The sequence below is a fragment of the Callospermophilus lateralis genome, chromosome 6, assembly GCF_048772815.1.
Source record: "Callospermophilus lateralis isolate mCalLat2 chromosome 6, mCalLat2.hap1, whole genome shotgun sequence".
In the NCBI taxonomy this organism is placed as follows: Eukaryota; Metazoa; Chordata; class Mammalia; order Rodentia; family Sciuridae; genus Callospermophilus; species Callospermophilus lateralis.
In genome coordinates, this window is record NC_135310.1 from 123194778 (window position 1) to 123208623 (window position 13846).

At 45.8% G+C, this 13846-nt stretch overlaps 2 protein-coding genes across 4 annotated transcripts; both read right to left on the reverse strand.

The window, feature by feature from the left end:
* Window positions 1-1192: 1192 nt before the first annotated feature.
* Tnf (tumor necrosis factor) lies at window positions 1193-3226 on the reverse strand. Of its 3 annotated transcripts, XM_076857781.1 has the most exons (5): window positions 2895-3226; window positions 2609-2611; window positions 2276-2324; window positions 2048-2095; window positions 1193-1774 (listed from the first exon to the last, which is right to left on the reverse strand). In XM_076857781.1, exons 1-5 carry the CDS (start codon window positions 3078-3080, stop codon window positions 1356-1358), a joined length of 705 nt encoding a protein of 234 aa, XP_076713896.1. In that variant the 5' UTR covers window positions 3081-3226; the 3' UTR covers window positions 1193-1355. The 3 variants fall into 3 exon arrangements, with proteins under 3 accessions (XP_076713896.1, XP_076713895.1, XP_076713897.1); XM_076857780.1 differs by lacking the exon at window positions 2609-2611; XM_076857782.1 differs by lacking the exon at window positions 2048-2095.
* A 1744-nt stretch (window positions 3227-4970) lies between these two features.
* Lta (lymphotoxin alpha) lies at window positions 4971-6306 on the reverse strand. Its single transcript, XM_076857783.1, has 3 exons — window positions 6208-6306; window positions 6017-6122; window positions 4971-5773 (listed from the first exon to the last, which is right to left on the reverse strand). The coding sequence occupies exons 1-3, from the start codon at window positions 6304-6306 to the stop codon at window positions 5361-5363; spliced, it is 618 nt and encodes a 205-aa protein (XP_076713898.1). The 3' UTR covers window positions 4971-5360.
* Window positions 6307-13846: the final 7540 nt, after the last annotated feature.

The window sequence follows — 13846 nt, forward strand, 5'->3', positions numbered from 1 at the left end:
TTTGGAGCCCAGACACCTGAATCTTTGGAAGTCCCTTGGCTGTGATTCAGGTACCTGAGAATGTGGCTTCTCCCCAGCTCTCTCAGGCCACAATAGCCGGAAAGAGTAGCAGGATTTTCCCAGCAAGTACTTGGAATTCCCAGAGTGGGAAATTCCCATGCCCTGAGGGACAGGTAATTAGGTTCAAGCTCCAGTTTCCTGGAGGAGGGAGGCTATTCAGCTGGGCTTTGTTACATAGTATCTCCTAAATCTAAAGAATCTAAGTACTAGGGTCTGTCTGTGTCCAGGCATCTTTTTTTTTTTTTTTAATTTTAATTTTTTTTTAAATTTTTATTTTTTTAAGAGAGAGAGGGAATCTTTTTTAAATATTTATTTTTTAGTTTTTGGTGGACACAACATCTTTGTTTGTATGTGGTGCTGAGGATGGAACCTGGGCCGCACACATGCCAGGTGAGCGCCCTACGCTTGAGTCACATCCCCAGCCCATGTCCAGGCATCTTAAACTCTGCAGAGAGAAGACTTCAGAGAGTGGGCTCCTACCCCCAGGGAGAGACAGATGCAGAATTGACTCCAAGAGAGAGATCATGTTTCTTTTCTAAGCAATCTTTATTTCTATTTCTCGCCACTGCGATTACAGACACAGCTCCCCTAGGGAGCAGAGGTTCAGCGATGTAGCAACAGTAGGTCACCAAATCAGTATTATTAAAACATCTGGATTAGATAAATATTTTGTTTAAAACATAAGCAAAAGGAGGCAAAGAGGCCAGGAGGCCAGGTGGGAACAACCTATAGTTCAGTTCCGTTTTCACAGAAAACATGTCTGGCCCAAGGCAGCTCCGACGTTGGGCCCCCAGGACACCCTGACCTTCTAAATAAATACATTCATCAGTAAATAAATAAATAATAAATAAGTAATAAATAATCATAAGTGCAACCATAAATAGAGGGGGCTGGCCCTGTGGGAAGGGATGGGCTCCATATCTTAGGAGTCTGGAAACATCTGAAGAGAGGAAGGCCTGAGGTCCACTCTTGTGAAGTATTCGAGGTGAAGTCTTCTTAAAGAGTATGCTGAACCAAAGGCTTCCTGATCCCCACATTTCAGATGTCCCAGGTTGAATTCAGGGATCAAAACCTGAGGGCCCCAGTGGTTTCTGGTAGTCTTGGTTTGAATTCTTGCTAGAGTGCCCCATCATCCAGGTCATACATCCCTTTATCCAAGTTTTCTGAGTGGTGTTGAAAGTTCTAAGATTGGGGTCTGACCCTAATTCCCTTTCTCAGCCAAAAAAGGACAAGGAGGCAGGGGCCGAGGGATTGTGGTAGGTGAAGGAGAGGAGGTGGATGGACATCCATCTCCCTCACAGAGCGATGACCCCAAAGTAGACCTGCCCGGACTCAGCAAAGTCGAGATAGCTGGGCAGGTTGACCTCAGCACTGAGTCGATCACCCTTCTGCAGCTCGAAGACCCCTCCCAGATAGATGGGTTCATACCAGGGCTTGAACTCAGCCCCCTCCAGGCTCTCCTTTGGGCAGGGGCTCTTGATGGCAGAGAGGAGGTTGACCTTGTCCTGATAAGAGACAGCAAAGCGGCTGACAGTGTGGGTGAGGAGCACGTAGGAAGGGCAGCCTTGGCCCTTGAAGAGGACCTGGGAGTAGACGAGGTATAGCCCGTTTGCAGGCACCACCAGCTGGTTGTCTATCAGCTCCATGCCATTGGCCAGGAGGGCATTGGCACGACGACTTAGCCACACCAGCTGCTCCTTGTCTTCATTTTTTGCTAGAGGGAGGGAGAGGTGAGTCAGTATGACCCTGTGAGTTTACTTCACATCCTGGCCCTCAAGTTCTGCTCACCCCAACTTCCGGTTACTGTCCCCTCTCTTTTCACATCTCTTCAGGCCCTGAGTTTCTGAGTATCCATCACAAGGCCTTTCTGTTCCTCCACCCTCCTTCACACACTGTCTCCAGGGTCTTCTACTTTCAACCCACCAGTCCTATGCCTCCATGTCTTATGTGCTCCTTCATCCCCAAGACACATGCTCAGAGTTCTTACCTACAACGTGGGCTACAGGCTTGTCATTCATGTTTTGAGAAGATGATCCTGAGGAAGAAAGAAAAGAAAAAGTTGAGCCCCTCAAACTTCTTTGAAAATCCCTGCCTACTTTGACCTCCATTCCTTCTCCCCAAAACCCAAAACTCTAAATTTCCCCCACTGTTTCCATCCCAGGACTAACACTCCTCCCTTCACCAGAATTAGGAAAGAAGCTTGGGAGATACTTACTGAGTGTGAGCATCTGGGCCTGGGGGCTGAGAGGGAGGTTATTCGGGAACTGTGGGAGAAGGAAAAGATTTAGTACTCGAAGAATCACCCCAGAGGAGAATCAGCTGGCTGCTTATTCAGCTTGAGCTCTCTGCACCAAACATCTGGTTTCGTCTCTCCATTCATTCATTTATCCTTACATACATCCAACAAGTGCTTTCTGTGGGCCAAATTTTTGCCTCTCCTTATCTCACTTTTCTTCAACTCTCTCCTTATATCTCTTTCCCTCAATTCTCTCCTTTTCTTTCATATCATTCACATCTCATTCTGTCTCATCACCTTTAATCATATAACTTTCTTTTCTCCCGTCTCTCTGCTCATGCTCCACATCTTTCTCTGGAACTCTTTATATATGTATATCTGCCTGCTCATTCATTCATTCATTCATTCATTCATTGAACAAGTATTTGATTAGCATGTTTCTTGTGTCAGATATTCAGTCTCTCTCTTTCCACATCTCTTTCTGCTACCCTATCTTCTCTAGCCCTCCCTATCAGCACTCCTTTCTCCCCACCTCTCTCTTGTTCTCTTTCTCCCCTTTTTCTGTCTGGATGGAAGTGAAGTTTGGGGAGGCACTCACCTCTTCCCTCTGGGGGCCGATCACTCCAAAGTGCAGCAGGCAGAAGAGCGTAGTGGCTCCAGCCACAAGCAGGAAGGAGAAGAGGCTGAGGCACAGGCACCGGCTGGAGCCCTGGGGCCCCCATGCCTTCTTGGGGAGTGCCTCCTCGGCCAGCTCCACGTCCCGGATCATGCTTTCAGTGCTCATCGTGTCCTTCCCAGAGGAAAATGTGGAACCCTGGATGTGGAGCAGTGTGTGTGTGAGAGGGAAAGAACCTGCTTGTCTGGTTGCCTCTCTGGGATTATTTTCAGGGGAGTTTGGAGTTGCTTCTCTCCCTCCTAGCTGGTCCCCTGGTGTCCTCGCTCAGGGAGCTTTTGCTGGCTGGGTGTGCAAACAGCTGCCTTTATAGCCCTTGGGGCAAGAGGAGGGCGGGGAAAGACTCTCGGTTCAACCAGCGGAAAACTTCCTTGGTGGAGAAACCCATGAGCTCATCTAGAGGAAGCGGTAGTGGGCCCTATACATTCTGTCTCGGTTTCTTCTCCATCATGGGGGCGGGGGTTTGGAAAGTTGGGGATACCCAGGCATCAAGGATACTCCTCATCCTCCCCACCCGGATACTGTGGCAAGCTTCTTGGGCTAGTTAACAAAGTGTGTGTGTGTGTGTGTGTGTGTGTGAGAGAGAGAGAGAGAGAGAGAGAGAGAGAAACAGACCCTCTGGAAGCTGGACCCAGTTCCTCCTGACCCTTAATGTCTGTTGTCTCTGTTTTTTGGAGGGCCAGGTCTGCTGTGGTCTTTCCCCTCTGATTTTTTTTTTTCTTTTTGGTAATCAGTGCTTAACCACTGAGCCACGTCCCCAGCCCTTTTTATATTTTATTTAGAGACAAGTTCTTGCTGAGTTGCTTAGTGCCTCCCTAAGTTGCTGAGGCTGGCTTTGAACTCATGATCCTCCTGCCTGAGTTTCCTGAGTCGCTGGGATTATAGGCATGCACCACTGCACCAGGCTCCCCTCTGATTTCTAGACAGGACTCCTGAGAAGGAAGACATGAATTGGAGCTTCAGAGTAGGAAGGAATTGGGGTGGGGGGAGAGGCCAGAACAGTTTGAAATTGGGGGCACACATTGGCTTATGGAAGGGGTTGGAAGGGGTAGCAGGGACAAGACTGGGACAGCCCCAGAGGGAGTGAACTCTGACTTGGAAATTCACAAAACCCAAGAGGGCCTTCTCCTTTCATTCACAAACCCCAGGCCTTCTTCTTTCATTCTTATCTGGAATTCAAACTACTGGTTTCAGTCTTGCTTCCAAAGGACTTTGAAACCCCTGAATTTTTTTTTTTTTTTAATTGAAGACTTCAGACCTCTGATGTTGGCCATGTCTCTTCAGATGTCCACTATATTTCATACCTCTTAGTTCTGGAGGCTCTCCCACTCTTTAGGGCCCACACATGGCCATGTCTTCCAGAGAATCCCCTTATTCCACCTCCCTAGATCTGGACATTCTCTCACCCTTTGGTATTGTAACTTCTCCCCAGAGGCCATCAGTGACCCCTGTTCCTAAGAAGCCCTACATGTGGCCATAGCTCCCAGAAACCCTCTAAATACCACCCCTAAGGACCTTGTCCTCCCAGCATCACCACCATTTTTCTTTCCAGTTTTTCCCTCAATTCCCCTGCAGCAATTAGACTGCCTGGTCCCTGTGAACAGGCTACAAATCCCTGGAGCTCCTGGGCCCCCTTATCTCCTTGTCCTGCCCATAGCCCCTGACCCCTCTGAGACCTCGGTCTCTCCCTTCATTCCCTAGAGAGATCTAAGAAATTGTCCCCACTTCAGACAGACAGATATAAGCAGACAGCATTTCAGAGAAAAAAGAGGTTTATTGGGTTTTATCGAGGGAGCAGATGGCTCCTTGTGGGTGTCTAGTCAGGCAGTGGCTGGCTTTTAGAGCCTTTCGCTTCCTTCTAGAGCCCCTCAGTCCCTTAGTCCTACTTTTCTCTCTAGGTGAGCTCTGAGCCCATGCCTTCTCACTCTCCATCTCTGGGGCCTGTTCAACTCTCTCTTCTAATGCCTTCCTATTGTTCCCCTATCTCTATCCTCCATAAATAAATAACTTAATATTCCCCTTCATAAATAGTCCCCCTTCCCTGCCTCTAGTCATCCACCCAGGCTGCCCCATGTGTCTACTCCTCTTCCATGTCCAGGTCAAGGCCCCACCTAGACCATTGGGACAGAAGAAGAGCTCTGTGTTGGGAATTTCTAGGCAGGCTTGAAATCTTCAGTAGAATATCCAGGGTGCTTCAGGGAGCTGTGGTCCCTGGAGTGCCTGGAATTTCTTCTTTGAAAGCTTCAAGTGACTTGAGTGGGGAAGACATGAGGCGATGGTTGGAACGGGCACAGGAGAGGTGGTGGTGACCCTTGAAATGGTCAGAACGAAGGCAAAATGGACAGAAGGACTTGAAACCAATTTCTTTTTCTCTCTGGATCTTTCCAAGTCCTACAGAGCAAAAGCCCCAAAGAAGACGCTGCTGGGACTGAAGAGCAGGTGGGAGATACCATCTGTGTGGGTGGACAACTGGTCTCCCTGGGTGAGCAGGAACACAGCCCCCTGGTATACTGAGCGCACCCAAGGTCCTTGTGGCCCTGGGCACACAGACTTCTGGGCGCTGAGGAGAGGCACATGGAAGGGGTACTGGGAGGAGAATAGCTGAACCTCATGGGCGAGGTAGAGAGGGGTGGAGACGGCCTTGGAGGAGCAGCCTTCCCCGGAGAAAACCACCTGGGAGTAGACGAAGTAGAGGCCACTGGTGGGGACCAGGAGGGAATTGTTGCTCAAAGAGAAGCCATGGCGGAGGAAGGCACGGTCCGTGTTGGCTCTCCAGCGTAGAGAGTTCTGCATGCTAGGGTCTCCTAGGAAGAGCCACAGGAGGTGGGGGAGGAAGGGTCAAGGATCTACGTTAGAGGTCTCCTCCCTGAGGAAGCAAGTACTAAACAATGGAGTTTATAGGGGATGACTGGGGAGAAGGAGGAGTAGGCTCTGTCTTTAGTTGTAGGGGAAGCTGCAGGGAAAGATGGGGTGGCTACTTGGGTCCCTAGATGGGGGTAGGAGGGGAGCGGGGGGCTGCATGTCTGGGAGGTTGGGTGGAACTTTACCAACAAGGTGAGCCGCAGGTTTGAGGGTGCCATGAGCAAAATGCTTCTGGGGGTGCTGCTGAGCAGCCCGGGCAGCTGAGGGCAGGAGGCCAACACCAGGGAGTCCCTAGGGGAGAACAGAATTGAGAGGGCTCTAGGGATCCAAGCTGGGCAGAGCCACCCCTGCAGCCCCAATTTTCCTACTGTCTCACCTTGGCCCTAGGTGGCAGCGCAAGTAGCAGCCCCAGAAGCAGGAAGAGGAGGTGGGTGCCAAGCACCCTTGGGAGGTATACACGTCCAGGTGGTGTCATGGGGAGAATCTGCAGGGAGAGAGAGAGTGAATGGGGCGGGGCACACAGAGGAAGACAGACCTCCTGCCTGCCTGCCCTGCAAAGACAACCACCCTGAGAGAGGATGACAGACAGAGAAGGGGACAAGACATGGGCAGGGAAATCCCAAGGTGAGCAGAGGGAGACATAAAAACAAAGAGAGACAGGAAAGGAACAAAAGGAGATTGCTGCAGAAACAGAATGAGTGACAGGTCAGAGAGACAGAGAATGACAGATGGAGAGATAGAAACCCGGAACAAACCAAAACCAAACCCACCCCAACCAAGGCCCAGGCCCAGACAGGCTGGAGATCCAGGTGGGAGGTGCAGGAGGAGCCAGGGCTCAGGACCCAGGCAGAGGGGCAACCCAAGGAGATGGGGCAGGAGAGTCCTACCTGGTGTGCAGGGCCCCTGGGCCAGGACGCTTGGGTCCCTTTATAGAGGAAGCGGCAGTGGCAGCGTGGCAGCCAGCGGGCGGGTTCTAGGCCAGGGCTGGGGCCTGGGGAAGCCCCCAGGGCTTAGAAGATGCTGCTGTTTCAGTCGAAGGCAGGAAAGGCTGAGGCCTATAAGAGAACCGCAGGCTGGGGGCTCAGGCAACTGAGTTCTGGGAAAGGGAGTGAGGTCAGGGGAACTGGGGGCCAGGACTGCCCAGGAGCAAGGTCAGACCTAGGAGTTCCAGAGAAAGGCAATTCGGGGAGAAGAAGGGGGAGCCACTGGGGTGTATGCTGGGGGCCTGGTTCCCTGAAGAGCTATCATTTATGACACCTCTGCACCCTCCGCAAATTACAGGCTTCTTTCTGCCCATTTCCTCCTCTTATCCCCAGTGCCCCCCACTGTCCTTGTCCCAAATGACTCAAGTCACACTTGTCCCAGGATGTATACTTTCCAGTCTTCTGGAAGGTGTCATATCAAGGAGTTCTACTATATAACCCCTTGCCTGGAACATCCTCATGTGTGCTCTTGTCCTAGTGAAAATATTAGTGGAGCCTCCTTACACACTCCAAACTGTCCTTGTTTGGAAGATGAGGTGTTATTTTTTTTTAAGAGAGAGAGAGGGTATTCTTTTTTAATATTTATTTTTTTCAGTGGACATAACATCTTTATTTATTTTTATGTGGTATTGAGGATCGAACCCAGGGCCCTGCTCATTCCAGGCGAGCGCGTTTACTGCTTGAGCCACATCCCCAGCCCAAGATGAGGTTTTAATTTAATTTTAATTTTTGTCCCCTTACCCAGAGATGATGCTAGGCACTCATATATAATGAAGTCTCGACCCATTCTTAAAAGATGCCATCCATCTTGTGGCCACACGGATTAGATTTATATAACTCCAAATAAACACACACATTTTTTTTTTTTTTTTTTTTTTTTTTTTTTTTTTTTTTTAGAGAATTTTATTTTTTTTAGTTATCGGCGGACACAACATCTTTCTTTGTATGTGGTGCTGAGGATCGAACCCGGGCTGCATGCATGCCAGGCGAGTGCGCTACCGCTTGAGCCACATCCCCAGCCCCAAACACACACATTTGAGTCGATTTGGCCAACAACTTCCAAAGTTCTCTATAAGGGGAGCTTCAGAATTCCACATTGGCTAGACTTATGGTAACAACCTAGGGTCAGGTGGGAATGGCTAAGGGATTTGTCTGGAACTTGCATTTATGGTATCAATACACTGTTTTAAGGAGCTGGTGGTGTAGCTCAGTGGTATCATGCTTGCCTAGCAAGTGTGAGGCCCTAGGTTTGATTCCCAAGCACTACAAAAAATTTAAATTTAATTTAAAAAATTGAAATCATCCAGGATTGTTTTCCATTTATTAATTTATTTTTTAGTACTAAGGATTGAGCCCAATCATACTAAGTACCATGCTCTACAATTGAGCCATACCACCAGCTGTTTTTCTTTTCTTAATGTATAACAGTGTACAATGAGGTGCTCCCCTCTGAAGTGTGCAGCTAATGAATGTTTCCATCAGTATATGACCATGTAGTCACTACCCAGTTCCATTTCCCCAAGAGGTTCCCCTATGGCTTCTCCCAGTGCATATTCTCTAAAGACAATCACTCTCTGACCTCTAACACCATAGACTAATTCTTTCTGCTTTCAGTTGCATATAAATGAAATCATACAGAACTTATTCATTTGTGTTTGGCTTCTTCCACTCCACATTTTATTTGTGAGATTCATTCATGTGGTAGCATATATCAGAGGTTTTTTTTTTTGTTGTTGTTGTTGTGATACAATATTCTAATATATAAATATACTCTAATACATTGTGTGTGTGTGTGTGTGTGTGTGTGTGTGTGTGTTTGTATGCGGTGCTGGGGATAGAACCCAGGGTCTCACACATGTTAGGCAAGTCTCTACCACTGAGCCATAGCCCAGCCTTTCAGTTTCTTTTTTTTTTTTTCTTCTTCTTCTTCTTCTTCTTCTTTTTTTTTTTTTTTTTTTTTTTTTTTTTGGTACTGGGGATTGAACCCAGGAGCGCTCAACCAGTAAGCCACATCCCCAGCCCGTTTTTCATTTTTTTTATTTTGAGACAGGGTCTCCCTAATTTGCTCAGGGCCTCACTAAGTTGCTAAGACTGGCTTTGAACTTGTGATCCTTCTGTCTCAGTCTTCCAAGTGGCCTGGATTAAAGGCATGTGCCACCACACCTTGGTCAGTTTCTTTTTTTTCTTCTTTGCCTCACTGGAACATAAGCTCCAGGAGTGTCAGTACTTTGTCTCACTTTTTGCCACTATTTGCCTAGATCAAGGACCAGCACATAGTAGGCACTCAATAAATACCTATTAAGTGAAGAAGGATAAATAATAAAGTAAATCGGACAAAGTTCAACTTTAGGTTTGTGGCTCAGATGGAACTTATATTTAGAGTCAGATTTAAGTTTTAGGTTAGGAATAGGGATAAGTAAGTTTCAAGAGTAACCCTAGAAACAAGGTTGGGTTGCTTTAGAAGACAAATTTTATTTGGAGTTTTATTGATTGGGATGTGTTTGGATTTGAGGGTAGGGTTATCTTTGGGGTTAAGTTTGAGTTGTGATTTGGGTTGAGGTTGAAATTGGAATTAAACCAAACTAGATTTTGAGGCTAAGTTTAAGTGGAAGGTTAATGTCATTTCAGCCTCATTTGGAGGCCCAGTGATTTCACTGGTACTCCACAGAGACCACTATAAAGCTGTATTTCCCTGAGTTTGGGCACAAGACTCCAGTCATCAGCCTCCCACCCAGGGAAAGCCCCAAACCAACTGTTGGCTTCCCCAAGAAAGAAACTGAATTTCATACAACCTCTGAAACTGAGATTGAAACTAAGATTGGCATGTCTCAAGGAGCATCCTTCAGCACATTGCAAACTCCCGTGACACTGAGCCTCAGCCTAGTTCTTGCCCTTCCTTCCTCTCTGTCTCATGTCTTTTCATTCTCCTTGTCTTCTTCTTGCTGTCTCTGGATGTCCCAGTCTTCCTCTCTGGACTAAATTTCTATCTTTCTTAGTGTTAATTGCAATACTGTTTTGTACTTCAATATGTTTTTTTTGGCTGGAGTCTGTGGGCCCATTAGCTCATGCTATTAGAGAGGGAAATAACAGGAAGGAAAAAAAAGACCTCCAGGGAAAGAGGAACAAGAGAAAAGGAAAGGAACACGGGCTAAGAGGGAAACCAATAGTGACACAAGGGATTTTAATATTAAAGGAACAAGTGAGGCATGGTGGTGCATGCCTGTCATCCCAGCAACTGGGGAAGCTGAGGCAAGAGGATTGCAAGTTCGAGGCCAGCTTCCATACTTTAGTGAGGCCCCAAGAGACTTAGTGAGACTCTGTTTCAAAATAAAAAATTAAAGGGGCTGTGGATGTGGCTCAGTGGTTAAGTACCCCTGGGTTCCATTCCCCGTACCAACTCCCCCTCAAAATAGAACACCACCACAACAAAACCCAAAAACAACTCCTGAATGTTGTGCCTGAGAACAACAATGTGCCCAGTGAAGAGCAGAAGAACTTTTAGCTTTCATCCCCACTAGCCCCAGCCTTGCTACAACCTTCCAGATGAATCATACCAGCAATGACAGTAATGATAATATCTGAGGTGGCCAGCTGGTATTATCTTGATCTTACAAAAAATGAATAAAATCCTCTTCTGAAACTTGGGTTTTCTAAAAAATCTGTTACTTAACAAGCTCCGTGAAAACTGGCTCATGTACAAAATGTTCATATCAATGTTTTTCACATCAGCTAAAACTAGAAACAAACCAAAAACCCATCAATAGAAGACTGCATTAGAGGGCTGGCCTTGTGGCTCAGAAATAACAATGCTTGACTCTCATGCATGAGGTCCTGGGTTTTATTCCTAGCACTGCACAAACACAAAACAAAAACAAAAACAAATAAGGAAGAAGAAATCAGTAAGTAGTGCTGTAAGATTATAAAACAGGATAATGTGGAAAGTAGCAGGGAACTACCTTTAGATACAGTAGTCAGCTCTGGGCATGGGGCACACAACTGTAATCTCAGTAACTCAGGAGGCTGAGGCAGGAGAATCACAAGTTTGACGAGGCCAGCCTTGGCATCTCAGTAAGACCCTGTCTCAAAATAAATAGTAAAAAAAAAGTTGGTGATGTAGCTCAATGCCTCTGGGTTCAATCCCCAGTACCAACAAAAAAAATCCAAAACACCCCAAAATAAATAACAACAACAACAACAACAACAAAAAAACAACAAACAAACAAAACAAAACAAAACAAAAAAACCAAGAGTTCAAGGCTCCTTCTCCTTATTTTATTTTTATTTATTTGTTTTTGGGGCTGGGGATGGAATCTACATCTTTGTACATGCTAGGCAAGTTCTCTACCATTGAGCCACATACATCCCTAGTCCTAAATGAAAGTTTGAGAGCAAAGCATTCCACATCAAGCAAACAGCTGAGGCAAAGGTGGGGAAGAAGGATCAAGCTGGAGGTGTTGAAGAACAGTGAGGCTGCAACAGAGAGCAGGCAGGGAGGGGATTGGGTTTATGTTTTAAAAGTTCACTGTGGCTCCTGTGTTTAGGCCAGAGAGCAAAAAATGAGGATACCAGTTAGGAGGCAGTTGCAGCCATGTTGAAGAAAAGATGGTGGCAGCAGAATTCTAAGGGGGTGGGAGAACCAAAAGCTCTATTTTGAATCTACTAAGTGAAAGCCTTTTAGAATTGTAAGTGGCAGCTGGATACATGAGTCCAGATTTCAGGGGCAAGGTCAGAACTAGAGAGAGAAAACTGGGAGTTTTTAAATGCATGAAGACAACATTTAAAGCCACAAAACTGGAAGAGAAACCTTAACTTACATATTTGAATAGATTTCATAGAATGTTGTCACATAGATCAGAATATGTGGGCAACCGGAAGAGATACCATATTACGCGTCTCCCTAAGACCCTGTTAAGATATACATGTCCTACTCAATAAATGCAATGTGTTTTCCATAATGAATTCCAGAAGAAGCAATCTCCTGCTTCCATGTGCAAAACCTCCAGATTATCTTCTGAACCTCTGTGGATTCAGTTCCCTACTGATCTATTTCACAATATTCTATGGAATACCTTATTTATTAAAATACTTTTTTTTTCAACTGGGGATTGAACTACCACTGAGTTGGTTGGCACTCTTCCATTGAGCTACATCCCCAGTCTTTTTTTTTCCATTTTTATACAGGTCTCACTAAATTACTGAGAGTCTCATTATTATGTTGTCCAGGCTGGCCTCAAATTTGTAATCCTCCTGCCTCAGCCTCCCAAATTGCTGGGATTATAGGTATGTACCATTTTACGATTCAAATCCTCTTTCTTTTGAATTTTTTTTTTTTTTTTTTTTTTTTTTTTTTTTTTTTGGTATAGATGGACACAGCACAATGCCTTTATTTTTTATATGGTGCTGAGGATCGAACTCGGGTCCCGCTCATGCTAGGGGAGCGCTCTACCACTGAGCCACAATCCCAGCCCTTTCTTTCTTTCTTGTTGTGTGTATGTGTGCTACTGAGACTTGAACCCAGGACTTTGCCCATACTAGCAAGCTTTCTACTACTGAGCTACATAACCCTAACTCCTTTATTGCAATTTTGAAAGTATCTCCCTTTGAGCGCTGTGAAACCTGGTTTTCCCCTAATGATGTGTCTGCTCTTTGGCAAAAACTGCTCTTTCTCTGACCCCAGAACTAGGAGAAGTGGGGCAGAGGAGACAGGTCTGTGTCCTCTGATCTCTCCTCTGCTTATGCTTTTGCTACCTTGTCCTCCTCTCTTGAAGCCCATGCCTTTATATTTGCCACGCTCTTCCTGTTGTCACAGCACCATCTAATCCATCAACATCTTTACTGTTCTCTTAACTTGTCCATCTAGCTCAGTTTTTCTCTCATCTTCTACCACAGTCTTCAGTGACTTCAAAACCACACAAATCGGGCTGAGGTTGTAGCTCAGTGGTAGAGCACTTGCCTTGCACACGTGAGGCCCTAGGTTTCATCCTTAGTACCACATAAAAATAAATAAAAATATTGGGGCTGGGGTTGTGGCTCAGTGGTAGAGCGCTTGCCTAGCATGTGCGAGGCCCTGGGTTCTATCCTCAATACCACATAAAAGTAAATAAAATAAAGTATTATGTCCAACTAAAAAATAAATATTAAAAAAATATTGTGTCCATCTACAACTAAAAATATGTGAAACCACACAAATCAAAAAATAATATAAAACCAAACAACCTTCCCAACACACAAATCCAGTGAATTGTATGCTCTAGCCACCCAGTTGTTCAACTTCCTTAACTATGACAGCTTTACCATTTGTTTTTCTGCTTCATTTTAACCATCCCTGAAAAGGGTTGCACTTCCAACCTCATCATCACTCGGATGATCTACCTTTCAGAACCTTGAATTCCAAATTCTTCTCATCACAACTGCTCAACTTTTCCCATCCCTCCACCCACTCCATCAAATTCATTCTTCATTCTCATCCAGACCTCCAGCTTCTCTTCTTCCTTGTTGATTTTGTTCAACACATATTTCAGGCTCAGTAGTTCTAACTGCACTCTCACTGGTGGTTTAGAATTTCTTACCTACCTGCTATTCTACCAAAAAGGCCTTGAAAAACTTGAGTAAACCCAAAGTCCTCATTTATGGGTCTTTCTTCTTGGCTGCCAAGAATTCCAGGAGAATTGTGTTACCATAAGGGGCTGCATTCCCAACGCTTTTTATTTTTCATTTTGAGACAGGATCTTGCTAGGTTGCCTAGGGCCTTGCTAAACTGATGAAGCTGGTCTTGAACTTTGGATCCTCCTGCCTCAACCCCCAAATCTCTGGGATTACAGGAGTGTGCCACTGCACCCAGTTTATCTATACTCCTTATCCCACTTCCTCTTCTCACATTTCTTATATTTTCTGTACCTTTCTCTCTTCATGTGCTTTCTTTTCCTTTTATAAATATATTCAATTTTATTTCTTGAAAACAGACATAAAAACCCCTCCCTGGACTCTTTTTCCTTCAAATCTCCACTCCATTTCTCACCTTCCCTTTCTGTA